Source organism: Rhamphochromis longiceps, linkage group LG23, assembly GCF_057381845.1.
Source record: "Rhamphochromis longiceps isolate RC_006_pf linkage group LG23, R_longiceps_female_GT1.1, whole genome shotgun sequence".
NCBI classification, from domain to species: Eukaryota; Metazoa; Chordata; class Actinopteri; order Cichliformes; family Cichlidae; genus Rhamphochromis; species Rhamphochromis longiceps.
In genome coordinates, this window is record NC_140578.1 from 4,521,321 (window position 1) to 4,549,218 (window position 27,898).

The following is a 27,898-nucleotide window of genomic DNA, read 5'->3' on the forward strand; positions in this document are numbered from 1 at the left end:
CCTATCTCACTGGCTTCTTGCAATTTTTACTTGAAGAAGACTCCATACATCAGACAACTTTGATTTTAACTCAGTTTACTTAATTCCATATGTATTGTATAATTTCTTTTCTCCTTTTCCCCCTTACTTGCTTATTATTAGTGAAAACAAAGACAGCAGTTACTAGTCTCTGATCTTGTATGTTAAAGTAAATTAAATTTCATTTTAGAATAAGGGTAAGGTTAAAGCCTCTTTTGTGGGTGCTCATTTTAATATAAGCAGGAAATTAAAACATAATTTAAATCACGCGAAGCTTTCATACAGGTCATAGTAAGTAAGGGCTCGTGTCGTTTCATGTGTTTCAGTAATACACAAACTTTGTACTTTTTGCTTTGAGAAGAAAACAATTTTTGTGCACCTCTCCTGAAAAATTAACACCGCTTCAAACAGTCACATGGCCCACTCATTGCCACCAACATAACCAGAATTGGTCTTAACTTTCAGAGGTAAGTGAGTGGTTCGATAACCACACAAAAAGGAAGGACATACAAAAAAAGAGACATTCATCCATCCGGCCATCCATCATAACCGGTGCTACGGTGAAGCCAATTTCCACAAAGCTGCTAAGCTGATTGAGGCAGACCAAATCTGTTTCACCAGCTTACATTCCTTCAAAATGGCCATCTCACTTCCAATATCACGGGCTTTTACTGTTCCCCATTCCCTTGGCTCAGGCTGAGAGTTAGCAAGGCTTAGCTGGATGAAACACTCCAACAGCCCAGTTCTTCCCTGGAACCCACTGATATCTCTATAGCACAGCCTCTCCCCCATACTATAGCTGCACTTAGCTGGTTTATTTACTCATGCTATTATTCTTTCTCTATTAAATTTCTCAGCTTTATTTTTTTTTTTTGCTTCATGTCACAACAATATTGCAGTCATTAGTATATAAAGTAAAGATTTATGTGAATTCTGATGATTCCAGGCACACAGACACAATCTAATCACACTGCCTGTGTATACATACGCACACTCTGACAAAATGCACAGGCAGCACTTAACCACAACACCTTCCACTGGAGTAGATTAAATTCACACAAGACCTTTTTTGAAGAAGGAAATTGGACAGATAAGAAACCGTTTTTTAATGAAAAAACGCTTTTGAGGGGGTCTATAAAGAAAGATCGAGCAGGGAGGTGCAATAGGGATAGATGTTCACCTGTTTTTGTCACCTCTGTGCCTGCTGCATGCATGCACCACAATATACAGCATATTATTATCTATGATATTTATAAATCTCCAGTCATTACAGTGTCACATTTCCCTTCCCTGTCCCTTTCTCTCTGTCACTGTCTCACACATTTTCTGTCATTTGGCCACAACAGCAAATATCCTATTGGCCCAGGCTGCAGGTGCTGGTCTATCTGGTCCTGGGATCGATCCGGCTCCAAGCCGAGGCCTCCCATTCATCTCAGTGCCATAAAATGTGATTAGTGCTGACTACAGCACTGCGGGGAGATGGGCTGATAGCCCTGATAGCCTCAGATAGACTGGGCTGGACAAGCTACAGGAAGACAGCAGCACGCTGTGGATCCCTCCTTGCCATTCTCTATGTTTTACTTTCCTTTTTTCCTTCCATTGTCACTTTACATTTGCTTTTTCCTCACTATCGTTTTGCCAGTCTCTTTGCTTCTTTCTATCTAATCAACTCTGTCTTTATATCTAGCTGTCTCCAGACTGTCTGTTTCTTTACTTTATCTCATTTTTTTCTACACCTGACAAGTACTGCTGTGCTGTGCACAAATTACACTGCAGCAGTCAAACTTGAATGCCAATATTGTCAGTTTTTCCTTCTTTTTATTCTGCAATGTTATATTCAAATGATACAACAAGCCTTCATCCCCTTAAGCCACACACGGTGCACACACACGTGGTGTATCTCTTTGCCATGTGACCACGTCTGTCAGCCAATCACCAGCTCCAAGCTTGCCAGCGGCAGGAAGTTTGGAGGCTGTGACAAGAAGTGAGGTAGTAAATTGAACATTACCTCTACCACTAGCTCTGAGGGGGGAAAAGTTTCAACTTTCAAATGAAAAATGAAGTATGTAAGATTCAGGGAAGTATTGCGACAGATTACGCTGCACATGTTTAGGTGTGGACAAATGATAGAATATGACATATAATTGTGGATGGAAACTGATAAGAATTTAGCATTTCAGACTGCATTATCAATATCACCTATCAATTCAGTTCCTTATCGATTCTCATTGGTCTCTCATTCGCTCGGCTTTGAGAGTCACCGCCATCACTAAGCAGCATATCAAAGACATTACATCTGTGTAAACTAACTGCATGCTGTATGGTCAAATGTTTCTGAATGCTGGAGGTATTTTCCCTCTTTGTTGTGATCAGTGTAATGTGTAATGTATTACACATATTACACAGAATACTTTTTTTAAAAGTAATGCAGTACTTTACTCAATTACTCCCAGGGGAAAGTAATTTGTTATACTATTACACTGTAAACCTGCAGTCTACAGCCCCACACACCACCACAAATCCCTATCCTAATAAGAGTACATATATGATCTTAATCTTAGTATTTAGGTAGGAACAAAAAGCCGCCAGCGCCAAGCAAAGGTGAAATCCGGCCCACAAAGACTTTAAAGGGATCGCCACAGCAATTCTACTTTAGAAACATGAACAAGTAGAATCGAGGCTGCAGCTTCATCACTGCCTTTGTTACCTGTTAAAGTTTAGGGTCTGGCTGCTGGGCCGGTCAGCATTCACTCAACTATTAGGAACCCTCCCTCGTGCTTTACTCTCGCGCTGCTCCGTGTGGCAAATCGAGCGCACCTCTCTGCATTTCGAACACGTGTCACAACAATTAAGAGGACCCGAGGAAAGCTCGGAAAGCTAAGCAGAAGTTATTTGGAGAGGAGAGTGACTGCCGTTGGTTGAAAAGAGAGGTAAAAAAAAACTTCAGTGGTGTGGAAACATAATGGGTTCGCGGAGTCAGACATAGATCAAGTAGACATAGTGTGTAAACTTTGCTACAGTGTCGTAGCTGCACCACAGAGCAACACTGCAAAGTTCACTAAACATAGATGTTTACATTTTTCATTTATTTTTTATATTGCAAACATTTGCACTGTTATCAGTATTTGCACACTATTTTATATTATTTTTTGACAATCTTTAAAGTCATTATCCAATACATTGTTATTGTTAAATAAATATCGCCAAATAATCGAGATCTCAATTTCAGTGAAAATAATTGTGATTATCATTTTTGCCATAATCGAGCAGCCCTAGATATATGTAATATTAAAGTAAGAAGAGAAGTTGATAGTGATGCAAACATTGCTGTAAGTTTATAGTTGTTTGAGTATACACCTAAAAAAAAAATCTACATTAACCCTTTCATGCATGATTTATGACAACCTCAATCAGGATTTTTTTCCTCATATATTTATTCATCTTTAGGCATAAAAAAAAGATTTTTGAACTTTTTTTTAAAAACGTGTACTATTTAAAGAGTTTTTTACAGGTGGACAACACACGTTTTGACAGTATGGAGTGGCACATCAGTGTCCAATATGTGCAAGTATACCATCAACACTGACACAAATACAAGAAAACAGCCTTTGAATAGCTGTCCACTATAATGACCACTATGTGTGAAAGGGATAAGTTAGATAGCACTGTCTATTCTAAATTAATTAATAAGTGAAGACGTGGGTACATACAGAGACAGCCAGCAAACACACTAAAAGGCCAAAGCACGCTAACCTGTGTCTCTCGGACATTCTCCACAGTGAAGTTAAACCACACTCTGAATCGGGGGTTGCAGGTGTCAGGCCGGATGAAGAGATCAAATTCAAACTCACTGATGTAGTCAACACGACCCAGGTTCCCTGAGGGGAAGAAAAAAACAACTTAGATTGGCATGTTGTAGAACTGATCAGTGATTCGCTTCTTCAGTATTGCTAAATCCTCTCAGTCGATATACACAAAACTTTACAGAAAGACAGGCAGGCAATCCCAAGACAAGATAATGCTGTAGAACAGCTCCTTTTAAATCTAAGACGTGCTTTTAAAGACATGTGTTCACATTAAATGTCATGCAGACACACAAGCCAACCTGTTTTATTAACAGCCACCCAAATATGCATATTATGTGACCAAGTCAAGGTTTCCTATTCCTCAGTGAATTTATGGCAGCACAATAGCAACACTGACCATCATATATTGACGTTCTATTTTTTCTGCTACTGTACAATAGCAGAGTGAGTGAAATCTTTTCTCAGTGTAGAGCTGCTTGAAACATGCACAGCATCTGGATCAAAGAAGTGATCAATTGTGGAAGGAAGGAGTGTCGTAGGCTCTTCTTGTGCTGAGAAAACAGCTGGCTCTGTATCATAAACACCTCGGCAACAATTTTTACAAAACTGATGCACTGAAATTGACAATCACAAGTAGGGCTGTGCCATATCATACCGTTCACGGTAATACCGGTATAATGTTGGGCAACGATAAGAAAATGAAATATCGCGATAGAATATGGGTAAAATGTGCATGTGCAGTGCTTTTGTTTTCATATGCATATGGCCTAAAAAGCATGGCGGCGACGGAGAATGAGAAGGGCGAATTGTTGAATGAAACAGATGAACCAGAACTGGTTTGTAAAAATGCTGCAACTTCAATGGTGTGGAACTGGTTTAGCTTTTGTCTGTCAGATACACAACAAAGCACTATTTTTGGTAGGGCATGCTAGCGGGCCGTCGTTATTACCGTGTTTTTTGGAAAATACGGCACACTTAAAATCAATCCTTTTTTCTGAAAATCGACAGTGCCCCTTATAATCCCGTGTGCCTTATGTATGAATTCTGGTTGTGTTTACTGACCTCGAAACGATTTTATGTGGTACACGGCGCTCAGCAATCTGTCAAATGTGTTAGTACGACTTTGCTAAGCTATGAACCCGCACCGCTTGATGGATTGTCGGAGCATTACGGCTATCGTTGGCAGGAGCCTCGCGGAGTGAAACGTACTGTGCTTCAACATAATATTACCGTATTGTGTGTGTATAACCTCTTTTTAAGTTTTGTGGATATTAAACATGGTTATGCTGAGGATATGTTGGCCAGTTTCCACTGGAAATGCCTTTCGGTTAAACTGTCAGCAAGGAATTTGCATTTGCACTGTTAAGTTTTTATATAACTAATGCACATAAAAAACAGCTGCTTGTTTACGTGAAAATACGTTGATGGGTTTTTTTGCACTAACAAAGTTGTAGAGTTGTAAAGTATTTTGTCTAGTGTCAATTATATTGTCCGTTATCGCAAATTTTCAAATGTATATCGTGATAAATATCTTTGGTCATATCACCCTGCTCTAATCACAAGGTAGTCTATGGTCTTAACAAAACCCTCTCAGCATCAGAGACTCAACAGCAGCTATACTATGACGTAACTATGAGTTAATGTTAGAGTACAGATGAATTATGAAATCAACTGCTTGTTCATCTGGTTAAGTTTAATTCTGAATGTTTCTTATGAAAGTTCTCTCTCTCTCCTGCTGAATAAAAGTAAATATCACTGGAATCCACTCTGCCTGACAAAGCAGCAGGTCGGACTACGCTCCGTATTTTTCTGCAACCAAACCAACTTAATGCTCAAGTAGAATTACTCTCAGACATTTACTGCCATAGGTATGAGAAACAGAAAGACCACAGGGTGTTCAAGCAATCCATATTTGACACACAATATACTATTCACAGCAAAATTAATAAGAATAAAATACATCCATATGATCAGTGAAATATAATTAATCCACTGGGAAATATGTTCCATATTCCAATTCTCACAGCTGTCTTTAAGCTGGGTGGGTAGTAGCTGATTATAAGACAGGCTTTCTAAATATAGGGCTCATGTTTCTATTCTAATTCATATCTGCACACATTAATTGGAAACCCTTATGCACAAATTATTGGCTGCCAGTGTAAAAGCTAAAAAAAGAGCTAAAAGTCTGTTAGTCTTCTCAATAATAATAATGACTATATAACAGTTTATTCTTAACTCAATAAATGTGACCAATCATCTCTGTGATTTTAAGTATTAGAATGTAGTGCAGCATACAAGCAACAGCTGATCAAGTTTGTTGGGAACGTGTCCCGACCACTAGGCTCCACCTCCCTCGCAGCTTTATTTCAGGGCGTTGGGGTACTGCTGACCACCTGGTGGCAGGTAGTACCAAAGCAGCAGCACGCACACACTGACACAGCAGATTATAGACAGATGGGCTAACTACCACACTGTCAAAGCAGATCCCTCTCCTTCTGCCATCGGACAGCTAATCCACCAGTCAGCTTGTGACACACACACACATGCATACAGAGACCACACACCCACTTTGCTCTGCTCCACTGAAACTATACACAGACGTGCCATCATTAAGTTATATAGGACTGCAGAAAATCACCAGGTGCACTGACAAATAAACATTAATGCTTCCTCTGAAACTTTGTTTCGTGATGGGGGAAAAAAAGTGACTTTTTGGGATACAATTCATTTGATTCTGTTCTCCATTTATGGTGCGTCTCATTACACTAGGTCTTTGTTTTAGGCCTTTATGTTCAGCCTCATTGGCTCTCATGACCTATAGTCAACGAGGCAAGTATTTTTAAGTTATGTCTGATGACACAAGATGTGCGGCAAAAAGAATCAGTGAAGAAAGGGAAGTGAAAGTGAATGCAGCATTCCTGTAATAGCAAAATTGAGCACAAGCAAAACATTCGCTCATGTCACAGCTATAAATGTAAAGTTTTATTTCAATTCATACAGCACATAATGGAAATGCACAAGCAGTAAGAAGCAAACTGCCTGGTGTTATTGTGAAACAATAAGCTGATGACTGATTCGTATTTACATTTAAAGCCTGGCATCCAATAACAGCTTCCACTAATGGTGAGTGGCATCTCATTCCAACACACCAGTGCAGGAACGAAAATCTGTCTTTGTAGACCACTAGTCTGATTAGGGAGTGTCTGGGAAAAGCTATGACACAGTATATAAGTCTTGTACTTCATCTGCTTATTCAACTGAAATGTGCTGAGTCGAATTCATAGAGTATAAATCCCAAGAAAGTAAGGCAAGAGAGACAATAATAAATGTAGACGTGCAGTCTGCGGAAAGGAGAGAGAGGCAAAGAGTGTCGATTCATGACCTTTATCGTGTCCAACTTACAGGTGCTAAAAGAAGGATTGCAAAGAAAGTCAGAAGGTGTGTATTTAGCTGTGCATGTATAAAGAGAACTACATGCACCAGCTCTGTTCAGCCAGTTTAGGAGGAAAGATTATAGAAATACTGTCACAACAAAAAGGTGGAACAATTAAAAGAAAGACAAACAAGTGTTTCTAAGATGACCTTTTCTTGTGATCCCCAAATTATTGTCAACATATTCTTTGAGGGAAAATATTTTCCATTAGTCTTTTGTACATTTTTTTTTTCAAAAAAACCCAATTTCCAGAGTAGACTTTTTTAAAGTATTTAACCAAAGGGGGAAAAAGTTTACTGTACATCCTGGCACATTTATCACGTGTTCATGACAACAGTGACCTGTAGCAATATGGAATGAAATATTCCAGAAAAAAACCCCTAAATTCATCACATGAAAAGCACAGCTGTTTGGGGGGTAGGCAAGCATGCACTAGGTTTCTCACACTAAGCTATTACAAGCTGAGGGTTAAACCAGAGCTGGCTGCAGGTAGAAATCAGTAACATAGACACATTAGATAGACAGCAACGCAGCGCCATCTCCAAACAAATGTGACATTAAATCGATCGTCTGTCATACCAACATCACAGCTATTCATAGAGGCAATGCTGCCAAATACAGCCTATTAGAACAAGTTAATAATGGCCTCCAAAGGTCATCCCTTCTATCAGACTCTTAATAATGTTATTCAATATTGAAAACCCAACCATTCTCTGAGGGCATTTTAATTATTTATTTGGGGTCATTACTCTTTTAAGATTTTAGACTTAGTAAGTGCTTTTAAACCATTATATGAGGGATCAATAGGTTGATTTTTTTTCCTCTCTGTTGTGATTAGATCATTACTTACTACCAACATTACTTAACCGAACAGTTAATTGGAAATAAACTAAAAATGATGCCGAGATTTTTCCTTTAAAGCGTTTAAAATTTAAATAGGTGGCTTAATGGCCGTGACCACAATTTCATTTGCTTTCTCGGGATTCAGAGGCTCCACTATAATTCCTTATTATGGACAAATTTTTACAAAACACTGCACTGAAAATGAAGTGGATTATAGTAGGTGGATTGTAGTCTGGCTCAAAATAAACATTGTCTTAGATAAAGAAAGAACATGACTATATATATAAATATATATGTTCTTTCTTTATCTAAGACATTGTTTATTACAAACCAGGCTATAATATATCTATATATCTATATATAGATTTATAGCACACCATTTGCACAGGTTTCCCAGGATTTTTCCCCGTGTATTCGTTTGCTAACAATAAGTATTAACATTTCTAGTTGATGAAAGCCATCAAAACCCAAACACACTATGCAATAGCTAAACTTCTGCACAGGAAACAGATACTAAACTAAACGTGGTCCACTGCTGTTTATGAATACAGTATCATAGTTAGCAACAGTAGCCCTGGGCGGCTGGGTTATTGAGCCTAATGCTCGAAGGCCTGACGTGAGAGATGGCTGCAGCATGAAGTTTAGAATTACATGTTCAGCTCGCAGAGCAGTAGGGATATGACACGCCATTGATCCCCGTTTTAATTTTATGGTGGCTACCTCCAGATTCAAACGCTTTGGTAGGCTGGTAGTCTGACCCTTTTAATCAATCCTATATCATTTTGTATTTAACCAGCATTAACGGCTAGCTGATTTTTCTGAAATGCCCACGGAAAGCATTAAAGATAAACCAGATAAATCTAAAATAGGTTATGCGGATCACGTATGATGTTCTAAAGAGATTCCAAGTACACCAGATTTGTCAAAAATTATTTTAGCTTCTTTATGAAGCAGACAGATTGTTTAAGTGTAAGAGAAGCTAATGAACTCCAGACTGCGAGAAGATGAGAAGGGTGAAAAAAATGAAACAATTTCTAGTCCTTGAGATCTCTTGCATAATTCCTCTTGAGTATCATCTCTTTCTATATTCTTTTTCATTGGTGTCTTGGCAGGTTATGTTGAATATCAATCTTCGTCCTTGAGGGAAAACTAGCGCAGCGTTTAGACATTAACAAATTGGTTTTCAATGAACAGCTTAGCCCTGCTGGTGCAGCCCAACAAAACACAATTGCTGGTTCCCAACAAGATTTTACACATGACAGTTTCTCCTTGAGGAAAACCCTGAACAAAACCCTCAGTCTTTCTCTATACTTGTATGTTTTCCCCCCGATTCTCTTCGCCTTCTGTGTCTCTCAATGTCTCACACAAACAGGAAAAATAAATAAGAAAAACAGAAAAATCTGACATATTTTTCAGCAAGGGTGTAAATGACCAGACACTATATGTTGCAAACAAAAGTATCAGTGAAATGGGTATGAAACCTGCATCATTACACAGGGCCATAGGCAAGTAAACAGGGTGCAAGCATGACTTGGCCAAGTGGACAGTCAGTCATTCACACATGGGCTCACAGAGTGTGTGTGTGTGTGTGTGTGTGTGTGTGTGTGTGTGTGTGTGTGTGTGTGTGTGTGTGTGTGTGTGTGTGTGTGTGTGTGTGTGTGTGTGTGTGTGTGTGTGTGTGTGTGTGTGTGTGTGTGTGAGTGAGACAGAGAGAGAGACAGAAAAAGAGGGAGCTGGAGAGGGAGCAGAAGAACCTGGCTAATGTAATCCCATTACAGAGGTACAAGAGGGAGCAGTCACAGTGCTCAGCCCACACAATGGGCCGGCCTGCAGCCTGTAGCTATCCACTGGATGGATGGTTTCTGCCATGCAGATGGATCATCATACAGCAGCAGCAGGCCTGCCCGCCTCAGGCCTGAGGTGGAACTCACTCACACAGCCAGCCATTAGAATAGTAATAAGCAGTTGTTTCAAAATGAAATAGACTGTGTAGTTACAGTGTATCCTCCTTAGCAGATGTAAGGACTGCCATGTCCTATATGTTAGTTTAGCTACGTGAATTACACACACACACATACACACACACATATATATATATATATATATATATATATATATATATATATATATATATATATACATATATATATATATATATACATATACACACATATATATCTATATAAACATATACATATATATATATATATATATATACACATATATATACACATACATATATATATATATATATACACACATATATCTATATAAACATATATATATATATATATATATATATATATATATATATATATATATATATATATATATATATATATATATATATATATATTAGAGCTGGGCGATAGAACGATAACGATATGTATCGCGATATAACTTTTACTCGATAGAGAAATTAAGCTATCACGATAGACCTCGCCGCTCTTGTCCTCTTAAAAAAAAAAAAAAAAGGTCAGCCAATCCAAATTAAGTAGCGCAGAGCCGAACCAATCACAGCCGCAGCGTCACGTCGCGTGACTTGTTACGTACAGCACAAGTGCCAAGCCGCACGTGTGTTTGTTTGGGAAGCAGCCAGCGGGTAATGGAGCCAGCGCCTAATGGAGGAAATGAGTGTGCCGACTAGAAAAATCAACCGAGCGTGACCGAAGAGAAAACAGATGATGGTTCCAACGCCGGAGAGATTGTCGAACGGAAGAGCCATAGAAGTTCCGTAGTGTGAAGGTATTTCGGCTATTTCAAGTCTGACAAAAAACAGAGTAGCGTGCACTGTAAACTGTGCCGAAAGCAAGTCTGGAAATACAATAAACTGGTGCATGCGTCACACTGTGCGCCACGTTATTGTTTCGGTGAAATTAACTTCAAAAAAAAAGAAAAAAAAAAAGAAATTAACTTCTACAATACTGTTACTGTTAATTGTACTCTCTGCAGTGTTTAAATGCTTACATATACACACAGTTACTGTCCCTCCACACATACGACTCTGTTCTGCTTCTATGCCCCAGCTTTGTTTACTTTTTCCCACCGAGGCTTCTAGACTTCTGATTGGCCAACATTTCTGCACGGTTAGGAATCTAGCGCCACCTGCTGCTTTGGCATGTTCATAGCAGCGTTTTCTTTCATTTCTCCCTTTATGTGTGGACGGGATTATTTTTTAAAACGAAAACGGAAAATCTCCGTTTTCAAAAATACCCGTGTACGTGTGGACGTAGCCTCAGTCTCTGACTGGAAGCGCTAATTCGTCATTCGGCTTTTGTCAGACTAAAGTAACTGTTAAAACTGTTTGAAAAGCTCAGCTATACAACAAGGAGAGATTGAGAATTTCCTTTTAGTTCTCAGTTTATTTGATATTGACAAAAGTTAGTCAGTTTTGTCTGTTCTTCTGTAAAACAAACTAAGATTTATTTTTAGAATTAATATTTTGTTTCTAAGTGGAATTGACAATTTAGTAGTCTGTTTCGTTTGTTCTATTTTGAAACTTAGACGCTTTAGCGGCTGCCTTTTGTGTAGTTTGCAATATTTGCCTTTATCTATCTGAAAAAGTCTCATGTTCCTTAAGTACATCTACCCTGTTGAACTTATTATGGGAAATAAATATTTAAATAAAAACAAGCTGCTGATTATTTCACATTTTACTTGTGAGCAACGGCACATTTAAATCTTACAAATATAGTTATTTGGCTTATATCGTGATAGATATCGTTATCGCCTGAAATGAAAAAAACATATCGTGATATGAAAAAATCTCATATCGCCCAGCTCTAACATATATATATATATATACATATACATATATATAGATATAGATATATACATATATCAGAAACAAAGACTGTCTTATAATAGAACAACTTCAGATAATTCATTCAGTTTCTTTTGCCAGGCACAGACAAGGCAGCAACTGTGTTTAAAAATCAGACTATAGATTACAACAGGTCTGAACTGCTGAGGGAGACCAGCCAGGCACCTATTTAAACTTATTTTTTACTGAGTTCCATTTCATTATTGGAAAACACATCAGCTTTTCCCCCCAGCTGCTCTGTGGTGTGAGGAAGATTCCTGGACACAGAAGAGGGGGACCGATAAAGATAGAATTGATTCCAGCCAGCAGCGGCGACAGCCACAGTGTAAGGGGCTCAGTTAAGACCTGCAGCAAAACGTCTGGTTTTGCTCTGTCTCTCTCTCTTCTTCCAGTCTAAAGGCAAATCGTCACTGAGGCAACATCAATCTCCTGCTTCATGACTTCTCAAAACATGCCTTCTCCCCTGCTGCCTTATCACTTCATCTTCAGGCAAGATTAAAGAGGTCACCTCCAAGTTTCCACAATCTAACTAACTAACACGTATAATAAACTGCAGCCTATCGTATAACCTTAAAAGGATGCTTTCTGTTTTGTTTTGTTGGGATTTTTTTAAGTTAAAGGACAAGTTCAAGCTTTTGCGGTATAAACATTGACATAACTAACGCATCTTTAAACATATTTGTCCATATAGTAAATATGAGGCTACAGCAAGCAGCCAGTTATCTTATCATTGTCTAAATGCAGAGAGAAAAGACACAGTCCGGACTTGTCAAAAGCCAACATTAAAACTTCAAACTTCACAATAACAAAGTATAAAAACTACACATTATAAAGCATATGTAAGCTAGTAGTGTGTAGCGAATTCATCATTTTTAAAGTATTACTTCTAAATTAATACATACATATACAAATGCTTTTCTCTTCATTAATAAGCTCACATATAACTTGTTTAATGACAGCATTTTTACACTTCATAAATTAAGGAATTACCATTTCTAAATTAGGAATCATAACAACTACAATTGCCAGTCTTGGTAGCCGGGGATCAGTCCGCCAGGGCCTCCGCTCCTGGCCGCCGCCCGGCACACAATGCACCCGACCCCTACGGCGCCTCCTGCGGGTGGTGGGCCTGCGGGATGATGGGCCCATGTTCCCTTTTTGGGCTGTGCCCAGCCGGGCCCCATGGACTAAGGCCCGTCCACCAGATACTCGCCCTCGGGCACCCTCCCCGGGCCTAGCTCCAGGGCGGGACCCTATCCCGGGCAGGGTAAACTGTTCCCTTGATGTTTTCCTCATAAGGGTCTAGGAACAATGCGGTTTTCGTCCTGGTCGCGGAACACTGGACCAGCTCTTTATCCTCTCAAGGATACTTGGGAGTTTGCCCAACCAGTCTACATGTGTTTTGTGGACTTGGAGAAGGCATTCGACCATGTCCCTCGGGGTGCCCTGTGGGAGGTGCTATGGGAGTATGGGGTGTCTGGGCCATTGCTACGGGTCATTCGATCCCTATACAACCGTTGCAATAGCTTGGTTCGCATTGCCGGCAATAAGTCGGACTCATTCCTGCCGGATGATGGGCTCCGCCAGGGCTGCCCTTTGTCACCGATTCTGGTCATAATTTTTATGGACAGTGCAATTTGAGTCCTAAGCATCCCAGAAACAATACAGAAATTCATAAAGTCAAACATAACTTTTCAAAACACCAGTATAGGCTCATAAGGCCCTGATGGTAAAAAACTACTTTTCCGCAAAATGACATCACTTCCGGTTTCGGACAGGTCATGGCGGACATGCGATAGTTCGCGCTGATGGACGGAGAAAGTGTTACGAACAGCCGATCAGCAAAAGCTGATTCTAGAATATTATGTTTTTGTTGCTGCAAGTGCTTTTTATGCAATTTTTGCAAAGCCATATGTGGAAGGAAACTGTGACCTAGGGCAAGCTGATGGCATAAGATGTAAGTACAAATCCTCCGGTTTCATATGCAAAAAAAATTATTGCGCTAGCTTACTTGGTTGCAGTGCTACCGGGATTTAAAAATAGTTACGCAAAACGGAGCGTGCCCGCTCCGACCGGCTTTAAAGGGTTAATATGCTGTTGTTAGTATTACCTTATCTAAAGTGTGGTCCAGGAAGTCATACTTCCTGTCCCCCTTTGTAGCCAGCTGTTTGACCTTCCCTAGTAAGAGAATACACACAAGTGACAAATTGGTGTTTGCTTTAAATAACTATAGCTCGAGAAAATACTTGTACAGTTTGAAATAGGAGACCCAGAAATCACTGCTACAGAACTGTGACTTATTTATCTTAGTGCAGCCTACTAGCCTTGCAGCTATACTGTCTGCTGGTGCCCATAGCATTACAGTCCTGTCCTGTACTTAATGCAGCTTATTTCTTTTGCAATAAACAGAAAATTTTAAATATGAATCATAGCTGTTTTTTTTTCTCTTTTGATGCTGCATTCAGTTACATTTGTCCCATCTTGGTATTAAACCACATACACATGATAATACTACAACTAATGAAAATGTGAATTTAAAATTATAACCCTAGCTGCAAGAATCAAAGTGCGTGGGATGTATGATGATATAATTGCATTCAGTTCATGATTAAAAGCTAAATACACATGTCAAGTTCATGGCAACTCATGAAAGTCATTTTCAAACTCATTTTGTTGCTTTTTTATTTTCTTCTTAAAGGTAAAAAGAGCAAATTCTTTTATTTACAAATCTGTCATAGTAGCATTTTGAGAGATATTCATTATGGCAATAGAGGATTGGTATTTCTTGATTAAATGCCAGAACAGCTCAGTGTTATACAGACTGGGTTTTTGAAGTTCCATGGAAATGCCCATTGATTTCAGATTCTCCTTGACTAAGGTAGAGTAGAACCAGATCACGTCCTCCTTACCCCAAGGAGTTGCTTTGAGTTTGCATTGTGCCCAAGGAGGAGACCATCCTTCTTCATTTGCGTCATCTGAGTTCACCTGTGTGCTAAGACAATGAATAACTTCACTTCCTCTTTTAATGTGACTTATCTACATAAAGTTAGCTCTGTGAAATAGTCACTATGGTTTGTAAACTCATTCATATTGTCTTTTTTCAGACACTCAGTAATAATTGGACATGGGCGATCGTGGCTCAAGAGTTGGCAGTTTGGCAACCTTGCAATCGGAAGGTTGCCGGTTCAAGTCCCGGCTCGGACAGTCTCGGTCGTTGTGTCCTTGGGCAAGACACTTCACCCGTTGCCTACTGGTGGTGGTCAGAGGGCCCGGTGGTGCCAGTGTCCGGCAGCCTCGCCTCTGTCAGTGCGCCCCAGGGCAGCTGTGGCTACAATGTAGCTTGCCATCACCAGTGTGTGAATGTGTGTGTGAATGGGTGGATGACTGAATGTGTAAAGCACTTTGGGGTCCTTAGGGACTAGTAAAGCGCTATACAAATACAGGCCAATTGACTGACCTTTCATTGTCAAGTAAGGCCCTAGTATTCCATGACAAATTAGGCCAATATAATGTTTTTGTTTGTATCTGGAGTTGACTTCAAGTGTGGAACTTGCATTTGGTTGCTTTTCACTGGAAGTCTCAATAATGTGGCCCAAACAGATGTTGGTACAAATGAAGGAGGCCAGCATTGAAAAACTAAAAGCCATCTGAAATTCACTCACCAGCTCAGCAAAAGGCCTGAAAGACCACTAAAGACAACTGAACCAGATGATTGCAGAATTCTTTGTTTCTTTCTTTGTTTATTTATTTGTTAAGAAAAACCCTTTAGAACATCTAGACAGATCAAGAGCAATCTTTAAGAGGTCGACATACAATGACCAAAGCCAACAAACAAGAATCAATCAATCAATCACATTTTCAGCAAGGTGCAAACTACTGTACAGGATACACTGAAGAACAGGAAGGCCAAATTTACCAACTTTAGCAGAAAATATCTAAAACAGCCTGTAGAGGTTTGGAGAAAATAATTGAACAGACGAAAACGAGTTTAACTTGTACCAGAACAGCAAGGAGGAGAAAAGCACGGAGAAGGAAAAGAACAGCTCACCAAAGCATGCCACCTTATCTGACCAACCTGAAGGAGGTAACGTTATGGCATGTATGGCTGCCAGTGGAACAGGGTTACTAGTATTTATTGATGATGTGCAAATAGATAATGAGCAAAAGGACACTGAGAATATTCTTCAATGGCTGAGTCAGTAAACTGATCTCAATCCAACAGAGCAGCTTTTCAGTTACTGAAGACACAACTGAATGCAGAGAGAACCACAGACAAGCAGCAATTAAATGTGGCGGCAGCACAAGCCTCGCAGAGCATCTTAAGAGAGGAAAGGCAGCGTTTGATGATGTCCATGAGTTTTCCAAGTCTTAATATTATGTTAGTTGGTTAGTTTGTCCAATTAACTTTAAACTTCTGAAAATAAGGAACTATGTAAAAAATGACTATTTTAAACAACTAAATAGTTACAAAGCAATAGTTTTTAAAACTGAAAGTTTGCACTTCAATCGCATCTTCACAAATATTTATGACGCTAATTTTATTAATGCTGAAAGTATCCCGTGGTTCAGCTGTTCAGCAAGTGTCTTTCTCTCTTCAAACCCTACTACTAACTTAAAAACTGGACTTACATATCTTCCATTCTATAACCCCCCAGTGGATGCTATTTGCATCTTGCAATAAATAGTTATATTTCACTATCTGTTGTGTCCACTTTGAGTCTTCAGGTACTGCTTGCCTACAATTACAGGCTTAAGTGTGTTTTATTTAATACAATAATGAACTGAATACATGGATTATTGTCATTTAACTTTAAATTATAAAAGATTTGATGAGCTTGATGTCTTCTACAGCAACACACACAAACGCACAACCACACAGGCAGGGTTTTTGTAAACATTATTGGAAATTATTTTGAATATAATCAGAAGATACAACAACACCAGGATAAGAGCAGACAATAAGAAAGGACAATAAGCGAAAAAAAAAAATTCATATTGTTATGGGTCCATCTATGCTCCAGTGAGCTCCTCGTTTCAATATAGATGAAGAAAGCTGGGCCTGAGGACAGCAGTGAGATATGCAGGCAGCCCACACATATCTGATGATGTACAGGCCTGCCTGCACATTCTAAAGAGAACACATTTTCGAGCTAGCCTTTTATAATTGTATTTTTTCCCTTCCAAAAGGGCCTAGAGCTAGACTCATATGCTCCATCTGAAGCGGTTGGTGTAGTAATGGGTCATAGTGATGCATTCATACTGAGACTGGCTTAATTGTATTATCAATCTCATCCAGACAGTGCTTCAGCCCCACAGCTCTGGACATGCTACTGTCAAACTCTCTGCATTAGTATTGGGAAGTGAACCATGAAGAAGCAAAATCTTAACTTTCATCTGTTTCTCAGGCTAAAAGAGTAAGTTAGCTAGTTGAATGATGTTTTTATCTGAATATGGCCACTGCCCTTCTTGGGTTCCCTTACTGTCACGTTCCCTCTGTCTAACCGTCACTATGTCACTTTTGCCTTCTCTGTATTTATCTTTCCCATATGGTGTGTAGTGAGTAAACACAAGTCCGTTCCAATTTCATGCTATCTTTTAACAAGTTAATTATGTTGAGCCCTACAAAGACTGAAGGCAGACAGAGGGGGTGGCAGCAATGGCAAAGGGATAACTGCCCAGGTCATCTCTTTGTTGTTCTATCATGTTTTGTGTCTCAAAGCACTCTCCCTCTCCTCTTTTCTCTCTTCTTTCTTTTCTTATTGTAGCCTCCTCCTTCTTTTCCTCTTCGTTAGTAATAGCTCTAGTGGTGGAGGAGGGTTTTGAGATAAAAAGCACTGGGAACTGAGGAGTCCTTTGCAAGCCTAAGGCAAGGAGAAGGTCAATAGGCCTGCTAAGAAGGGCTGTTATCATCTTGGTAACATGTTATTGGAGAGCCTGCAGTAGTGTTTATTTACAGTTATTGCTCCCTCTGGGTACACACTTCAACACCTGGGGCTGATTGCTCTGTAATGAGTTAAGGAACACAGGGAGCCGATGCAAGAAAAGAAGGGAAACAAGAGAGGCAAGAAATCACTTGCCAAAAACCAATAGGTCAGCAAAAAATCAAGTATGAACAGAGAACCATGGTCATTGAAAATGCAGGCCAAAAAAAGTGTGCCTGCCTCCAAAAACAGAGTTTTCTTCCAGTAAATGGCAGTAAATGGATCTTGACCTTAAGTTGATTGCATCACTCTAAGAAAGGACCGCTCACTGACTTGAAATAGTCAGTTTCTATCTGTAATGTCCTTCGCCAGGGCTGGGGTTTTTCTGTTTTACTTGCCAGATCATGCCACTGTTATGTGTGCTAATCATATAGGTCCATATTTAACAGGTTGAAAGGCAAAGTGGGGAGAGTCAACCCAGGGGTTGGCCATTTCAGGAAAGAGGATGTCTCCGGTGGTGTGTGAGTGGGTTTTTCTACACTTCTACACTACACTGAAAGTCAAATGAAATCTCTCATTATGGGCCAGTATTTCAGTCTAAGAATTAGACTAAGTGCAGCTACTGTCAAAAAGGACAGAAAATGAAAGACTGAAGAAGCAGGAAAGGCAGTGGTGAATACCATTCAAAAGGCTTGGATGAAGACCAAGGAATTTTTCAGGCACTGTATTTAACTATCAAGCAATTACAAGAAATTAATGAATATATCTAAATTAGTCAGATATTGAAAAATAAATATATAAGAAAATCATCTAAATACATTTTTTCTAGACTATACCATAAAAGCAAATCCATCCAGTGACAACCTAATCCCTTTTCATAGCATCGGATATGGGAGATTACAAGACATAATTAGGTAATTTCATTTAGACATAATTCATGAGAAGAGAAGAGCGCAGGGAGCTTTTTTGGGATGAAGTTTCTCCATCACAGCAGGAGGCTCTGGATGATGCCAACTTCATGATTCAGATATGATAACTGGAGTGAGCTGATGTAGAAAGGGAGGACTCAGAAACATATTTGCTTCTCAGCACTCAAGGGTGGTTACAGTCAAAACGAGCAGAATTGGACAGAAGCCTCGAGAACTGAAGCACTTGGAAATCGTCTAGTAACATGCTGATTGGGTCGCAGTTATTAAAATCAGATTCAAGTAATGATTAAAGCTATTTCAGTTCGTTTTTTTTGTATACTTACCATCACATTGTATAAAAAAAGAGAACAATTCTAATAATTACAACAGACCCAATAACTTCAGAAGTGTCTCCAAGTACTGCTTAATTTCAAACATGTAAATGTGTTCTTCTCTTATAATCCTCTCCTATACCCTTAAGCTGATTTTGATATAGCTAATGACATCCAACACAATTTAAAGAGATTTAAAAATACACTAGTACAGACAGATGCCTCTTAAAAGTACACTCAATTATTTTTATGTGAACAATGGGTCAAATTTCTATACTTAAAGTTACAGGAGCCACTTATCACGAGGCTGCAGTTCCCTGTACCTTTATAAGTGTGTGTGTTAGTGTCTTACAGATCACTGTTTTGGTTTTACAGCCTGCAGCTTTATTACAACTTTATTATTAGTGAGTGACTGGTGAATTGGAAGGATTTAGCACGCCAAAAATATTTTCCTTCACAGTATGGTAAAGATCACAGTACTTGATTTGCATTCACTACATGAGAAGACCCCCTGTTTGGACAATGACACTGATGTTTTGGACTATGCATATTGAAGCTTCAACATTAGCCTTTTGAAGGCATCATGTTGGTGTTTGGAGCAAAAGTAAGCCTAATCTGAACAAGATTGCCTAACTTACCAGCTAATGCTGGTTAGCTTAGAATGCTCCATCCATAAACTACACTGCAAATTAATGCAAGAGTAACATCCCATAAATATATACTAGAAGTTCATCTTCTGTGTGTTTATACACCAAGCATTTGCATTAGTCATTAAGTATTATTAATCCCTTGCTCTCTTCCACATTGTGTCTTTTGCCACGTTTCCCTCTCCTCACGCCCAACTGGTCGTGTGAGTTGTGTGAGCCTCTTCTGCCAGATGTGTCTTCCTCTTAAAAGGGAGTTACACGCCACTGCAACCCCCTCTGGCCTCTGCTCCGTGGCTGCTGGGTGACCTCTCATTTGGGGCTCTACTCAGCTCTTCCCAGGAGGGTGGCACGGTTCCCCCCCTTTGGTGGTCCTCCTTGGGTCCTCATACTCTGGGGCCTCTGGATGTCTGGGGCCTGGATCTCCTCCATACCTGCTTCATGCCCTGGGGGACGGGGCTATGGCTCCCCACACTCCCTAGCAGATCGTTACATGGAGAAACCTTTGGAATACAAGCCTGCTGATCCACACAGGTATGCACACAGGTGTACACAGACGCGGACTACACCTTTCTTGGCTGCTGCCTCAAAGCACATTGTGCGCTGTCTATCTTGGGTGCTGCACAATAGCGTTTAATACTTAGCATCTACTGTTATCTACTGCTAGCTAGTTTATTGTGATGGTGCTGTTTTTATTATGTTGCTCTTTTTTGTTTGTTTTCTCTTCTGTTTTTTTTTCTCCATACAGGTGATCCAGGTGTTTTGTTTGTTTTTCTTTCTTTCTTCCCCCCTTTCTCACCGTCTCTTCTCCCCTCTGTTTTTCTTTCTCTCCCTCTCTTTCTTTCATTCTTTCTTCCTGTCCTATCCCCCAGTCAAGTCTGTCCCGTCTGTAGCAACCGAAAAAAGAAAAAAAAAATACATAATTATAATAAAGGTCAATCAAATGGACCAATATGGCAAGGCCATGATGATCCACTTGGTAAAGTAAATCCACTTGGCATCTTTCTTGGCCTTGAGACAACAATTCTGATGGCTAAAGATCCAAACGGGACAAACTGTCACCTATTCATTGCTCATAAAGTGTCAGCTGATTGTTAGGGTTTTCTCTCTATTATTATTATTATTATTATTATTATTATTATTATCATTATTATTATTATTGCTAAGCACCTTGAGGTAACTACTGTTGTAATTTGGTGCTATATACAAAAAATGTAATTGAATTAAAACCAAAACACAATTTTTGGAGGGTCTGTGCCACACAGCAAGCCATAATAGTACAATAATTCTACTCAAAAATTTGACTGTCTTAAAAAGGCACCTACAGAGAGATTGCCAGATTACTGACTCCAATTAGCAGAGGAGCTTCTTGAAGACAGCAACTGGCTACAGATGGCTGTGCCGCGATACCTATAAATCAAAGTGGCAACAGCCCTACATCCCTCGACCAAGTGAAAAAGATAAATATAGAGCAGTCAAATTCAAAGTTCAGATCCAAACAAATGTATAAATGCTTGCTAATGATACTTTCATCATAATCTTTATTCAGAACCACTACAAGTGAGGGATCGACACTAGCTGTTTTATAATGACCAAAAACATCATATTTTTTAGAGATTCCAGTGCGTTCACTAATAAGAGGTATTTGAAACGTCCATGGGGGAAACAATCCTGATAAGAGCATTTGGCCAAACAACACTGGCCACAAGGAGTGCATTTTCTATACTGTTACTTTGAGCAGCAGACCTATGAGATAGCAGCCTGGATTTAAACCAAAATGTATTCTTTCAGAATGCTGCTCATGTGAGTATTTCATCCTTCCACTGTATAACTATATTCTGAACATGAATTTGTGTTATCAAACAAACCCTGGCACATCAATGAAGCTCATCTCAGAGAGAGGTTTTCTAAATAAATCAGCAGAATAAATACAGGCAGCTTGAAAAACATGAAGTGGTAAAGCATTACAAATCCTTGCCATTTTCCCAAACTGTACCGTCTTGCCTTGGATGAAAAATGAGACGCCTGCTCTGAAACTGTGTTTATGGCGTTAGGAATTGCTTGGAAATGAATTACTGGATGAATCACCGGGGCCTTGTGCGCGAGAACCACTTGTGCAATGCAGAAATCTGGTTGCAGTAATGTTTACTTACGACACACTTGTATCACGACGCTAGAGGCAGGCCCTGAGCCAATGAATAGTGATGTTCCAAATATGTTTATAACACAAAATAGCCTAGAGCTGGATTTTAAAAACAACCACAAAGTGAAACCTGTTTGGGTCACACCACTTCCTTCAATGCAGATGAAGTAACAACGATGCAATTTTTAATGTTAAAAAGAAAAAACTTTATATAATATCAAATGTCTGAATATTCTTCCCTTCAGACTTTTCTTTTTTTTTGTTATTCTCTTTTTATTAAACAACCTATATAAACACAAATAATCCAAAATAAACATATAATCAAGAACAGACGTAAATAATAAAAAAATAAATAAATAAAAATAAGAAAAAACAGACGGGTGTACCCTCTAGTGTGTATGTACTCGCACACACATATTCACTCACACACCCATATTCTTAAGCATACATACACATACCTACTTACATATGTGTTCACTTGTAATCTCATACATACTAACATATACATATAAACACATAACGATTCAGAAATGTGGCATATATAGTTACAGAGATTCAAACAAGATCGGGTCTCCTTAACCGGATGTAGTGTTTCCATTTACCCCAAATTTCACTAAATATATCAAACTGGAGTCTTTTAATGAAGGTAATTCTTTCCATTTTAAACATCCCATGTACAGTCTCATGCCAATCACCCAGTGATGGAATTTTCACACTAAGCCATTTCTTGGTAATAATTTTACGGGCAGCCAAACTCAGGATACCATACAACTGCTTAGACATTTTATCTACATTTACTGAGTATAAATATCCAAACAAAAGTTCGTCCCAATTAAAGGGAAGCTGCATACCAAAAATAATCTGCAACTCAGAGTGGATCAATACCCAAAAAATGTTGATCCTTGGGCAAGACCAGAACAGATGAAAATGTTTTACTCCTTGGGCCCCACAATTTCTCCAGCAATTAGAGTGATTAAAATAATGTTTACTTTGTGCAGGGGTAATAAAAAACCTACAGATACTCTTCCAACCGTAACATCTCCATGTATTAGAACTAGAAATTCTCCACTGAAAAGCGCACTGCTCATACCAAATGTTATCTGATATTGCTATATTTGTTTCATTTTCCCATTTTTTTTTGATGTAGGTAGTATTCCACTTCTTAACCTCTTGTATACCCTTGTACAATCTTGAAATCACCTTAAGGCCTGTGTCAGCCTGATAAGCCTTGACAAATATACTCAGAACAGGTAAAGAAAAAAGATCTGTTCTCTTAGGTATAAAATTATATAGATGATGCCTAATTTGTAAGAACCTAAAAAAGTCCGTTTTACTTAACTGGTATTGATCTTTTATTGATTGGAAGTCCCTAAGAATTCCCTTATCGTAAAACATACAATATGCCGTTAAACCTTGTCCAGACCATGTTTTATATCTTACGTCTAATTCATTAGGTAAAAAATCACTATCAAAAGCGCACCATCTTAAAATCCTAACCTCTTCAATCCAATCATTCTTATTAAGAAATTGTAACCAGAGTTTTAAAGGTAGGTTAATCCATTGGTTTCCTTGATGAATTTGTTTTTTAATAAGTGTCACATCCCCTAGAATTGCCTGAATTGGAGAATCTTTTAAGGTCACTGTTTCTAGTTCTTTCCATCTCGCTTGATAATCTACATTACACCAACACACTAATGTCCTCAATTGAGCAGAAATATAATAGTCTTTCAAACATGGGAACCCCAACCCTCCTTTGTCTTTAGCCAACTGAATAGTTTGGTACTTAATCCGTGGTTTTTTCCCCTGCCATATAAACCTAGAGATTATTTTGTCCCATTCCCGAAATTGTTTGTCAGTTATTTCTACAGGGAGTGTTTGGAATAGGTAGAGCATCCTGGGCAAGATATTCATTTTAACTGTATCTATACGTGATTCAAAATTTAAAAATGGTAATAAATTCCATCTTTTAATATCCTCATTTATTTTATAACTTAAAGGATTAAAGTTTGCATTGTATATCTTAGACAGATCTTTAGTAATATTTACTCCAAGATACTTCATCTGCTCCGTTTCCCATTTCAAATTGGCTTTAGCCTTAATTTCATAATTGGGCTCATAGTTAAAAGTTAATATCTGAGTCTTCGATATATTTAGTTTATAACCTGATATTGAACTAAAGATCTCCAGAAGTGACAATAGCTTGGGGAAAGTAGTGTTTGGATTTGTCAAATAAATCAAAATATCGTCAGCAAACAAGGAAATCTTATGCTCTCGACCCCTAATCTTGACTCCAGTAATAGTATTGCTTTGTATTACACTTTGACTCAGGGCCTCTATGAAGAGAGCAAAGAGTGAGGGGCTTAGAGGACAACCCTGACGTGTCCCTCTCTGTAGGTTAAAAACATTTGAAAGCGCCCCGTTAACTTTGATTCTTGCCTTTGGTGATTTATATAATGCTTGTATAATCCTGATAAACGATTGATGGAATCCGAATTTATCCATGACTTTGTATAAAAATTCCCAATTAACCCGATCGAAGGCCTTTTCTGCATCTAAGCTCATAAGGACCATCTGAATTTTATTTTTCCTAACATAATCAATAACGTGTAGTGTTCGGCGAACATTATCTTGCGTTTGTCTCTGCTTAATAAAACCAGTCTGATCCAAACTAATTATCTGAACAAGAATATTTTCAATTCTTTTGGCAAGAATGTATGTAAATATCTTAAAGTCCTGGTTAAGAACACTAATGGGGCGGTAATTTCCACAGTCAAGCCTGTCCTTTCCTTCTTTAGCTATTATAGAGATAGAAGCCTCATTCCAAGATGGGGGAATTACTCCCGTCTTTAAAATATAGTTGAATGATGTTCTCATCAAAGGAATCAGTACGTCTTTCATTTCTTTATACCAGTCTGATGGGAATCCATCTGGGCCTGGGCATTTATTCGGTTTCAATTTTGTAATAGCTTTTTTAATTTCAAATTCAGATATGTCCTTGATTAGGGTTATATTCTGTTTTTCATTCAACTTTGGTAAGTCGAATGAATCTAAAAAAGATATCATATCTTTAATATCCACTCTAGGTTGTGTATATAGTTCTTTGTAGAATTTTAGGAAGGCTGACTGTATATCTTCAAGTTTATACACAATGTTATTTGTTTGAGGGTCCTTTATTTTATATATTGTATTTTCTAATTGTTGTTTTTTTAATTTATAAGCCAGTAATTTAGCAGATTTGCCTCCTACCTCATAGTATCTTTGTTTTAAAAAAACCATATTTTTTTGTATTTCACTTGAAAAAATTTCATCGATTTCGTTTTTCTTCTTTTGTATTTCTAATTGTAAGTTTGTAACTGCGCTTATTTTATGGGCATCTTCAAGATATTGTAGTTGTGTCTGGAGTTTTCTTAAATGCTCATTTCTCTTCTTTTTTAAATTAGCGCTGTAACCTATGAGTTTTCCTCTTATCACTGCTTTTAGGGCGTCCCATAGAATACTTGGGGAAACTTCTTCATTATTATTTTCCGCTATATAATCTATTATATCTTGACTAATTTGTTCTTTCATCGTGCTTAGAATACTTGTATTTAATCTCCAGGATGTAACTCTTCTTTCGTATCCAAGCACTACTTCCAGGTACAATGGGGCATGGTCTGATAAATCCATCCCCTTCAGACTTTTCAAATCTCACAGCCACACCGTGAATACAGTTGATAATCAAATCCTTTTGTGACTCAAACTTTTACAAGTATCCTACTGCTGCTAGCATTTGGTGACATTTTGAATAGATGTGCAAGGGGTGGGCTCTCCTATGTGCTGCACAAATCAGAGCCATCAACAATTAACTCACAAAACGCTGAGGTTGTTTGTAGTACTTCCTGAGCAGCAAAACTGAGCCAATGTGTTCACTTAGTGATTAGACGTGGCCATATGCAACAGGCCCAAATGTCAGACGGGCTTATCACTCTGCAATTCATTCAGTGCTACTGATACCACTTTGCATTGCAAAAACTCTGTCAAGCCTCAATGAAGCCATGTGTTCAAGGCAGATTTTTAGATTATTAGCATTTGTTCTGCTTAGAAAAAATAAAATACAGCAGAACACTGGCATGTTATCACCTTTAAATTAATATGCAAGGAGTTGTTGTTTCCATATATAAAAGACAGCCAGTCACAGCTGCATTATAGTGGAGTTATCTGTGTGTGTGTGTCCATCTGTTTAAATCTACTGTTGCCTCTACTCAAACTAGAACCTTACTTTGTCTGCTGTTAGGTGCTTAGAGTAGGATTTTGGCACTGTTTCTGATTAAAATAGCTGCCTGCTAACTCTAAAAACAACAGAGAGCCATGAGAATAACCTGAAGGAGCCAAATACAGATGACAAAACGAAAACAACAAGATAAAGCTGGGAGGTACTACAGAGAATGATCATACAGGTTATATATGGGGTTATCTTTACAAGTGAATCATTCAGACTGAACTATAAAGACCGGCTACTTTATTAGATACGCTGGGCCAGTACCGAGTTCGACCTTTACTTTTATAACTTCTTTGTGGCATAGACTCAACATGGTTCTGGTCTGATAGCATCACACAAGTTGCTGCAGATTTTTCACCTGCATACCCATGATGCAAATATCTTATTGCGCTCCAGTACATCCCAAAGGTGCTCTACTGGATGAAGATCCAGTGGGTGTGAAGGCCATTTAAATATTGTGAACTCATTGCCATGTATATGAAATCGGTTTGAGATGATCTGAGCTTTGTGACACAGCACATTATCCTGCAAGGGGCAGCCATCAAAAGAATGGATGGATATACTGTGGTCATTCAAACAATGCTCAGTTATAACTAAGGGGCCTAAAATATGCAAAGAGAGTGCACACTATTACACACCAGCAGCTGGTATCATATAAGGGAGGACAGATCCATGTTCATGTAGTGTACGCCAAATTCTGGACTCTACTATCCAAATTTGGCAGCAGAAATCGATACTCATCAGATTGAGCAATGTTTTTCGAACCTTCAACCGTCCATTTGTGGTGCACCTCTATGAACTGCAGCCCCACTTTCCTGTTCTTAGCTGGCAGGAGTGGCACCTCTTGTAGTCTTCTGCTGTTGTAGCCTATCTGCTTCAAACTTTGGCATGTTGCGCATACAGAGATGCTCTTCTTCATCTCTTGGTTGTAACGAGTGGTTATTTGAGTTACCTTTGCCTTCCCATCAGACTGAAGCAGTCTGGCCATTCTCATCTGACCTCTGGCAACAACAAGGCATTTCCACAAAGAGAACTGCTTTTCAGTGGATATTTTCTCTTTTTCTGAAAATTCTCTATAAACCCTAGAAATGGTTGTGTGGGAAAATCACAGTCGTTTCTGAAATACAAAGAAATACATTCAAAGTCATTTTACATTCTTCCTCATTCTGATGAGGAAGAAATTGGTTTGAACTTCAGCAGGTCATCTTGACCATGTCTACATGTCTTGCTGCAACATGACTGTCCGATTAGTCATTTGAATTAACAAGCAGCTGAACAGGTGTACCAAATGAAGAAAGTGTATTATTTGATACATCGTGGACACTTAACACAGGGTCAAGCCAATGTAACCCCAATTCATATTCCATGAAGTTTTTCAAAAAGAGAAATAAAAGGTATTATATATACCTGAAGAAAATCTCAGAATATGACAATAAAACAAGAAGTAACAATAAAGAGTAATTTCTTAGGGATACAAATGGCCAATAAATAGCATAAATCAAAAGCAATGGTCTTGCCAACAGTCCCAAGACAACTCAAATTTATCTCCATACTCTGCGCCTGACTTAAAAGAAAGAGAGAGGAGAGAGAACTGCTAAAAGGGAAAACTGGAGAGGCCATTTAGTGATTTGAGCAGTGAAGCTTCTCCGCTGCCAAGGACATGTAAGAGAGACAGAGAGACTGGGAGTGCCTCTCAATGCATCAGATGTCAGGAGTGCTCCCTCCTACTCAGACAAATAGATCTTCTTTTGGAAAGCCCATAAGAGAGA

The 27,898-nt window shown here is 38.8% G+C and overlaps 1 protein-coding gene across 1 annotated transcript in view; it reads right to left on the bottom strand.

Moving 5' to 3' along the window:
• The window catches only part of agbl4 (AGBL carboxypeptidase 4), a 357,025-nt gene that overhangs the window by 317,804 nt on the left and 11,323 nt on the right, over positions 1–27,898 (bottom strand). Inside the window, exon 3 of the mRNA XM_085398442.1 lies at positions 3,772–3,896. Within this exon, the coding sequence (XP_085254568.1) occupies positions 3,772–3,896 (125 nt within the window). The remainder of the gene's footprint in view (positions 1–3,771; positions 3,897–27,898) is intronic.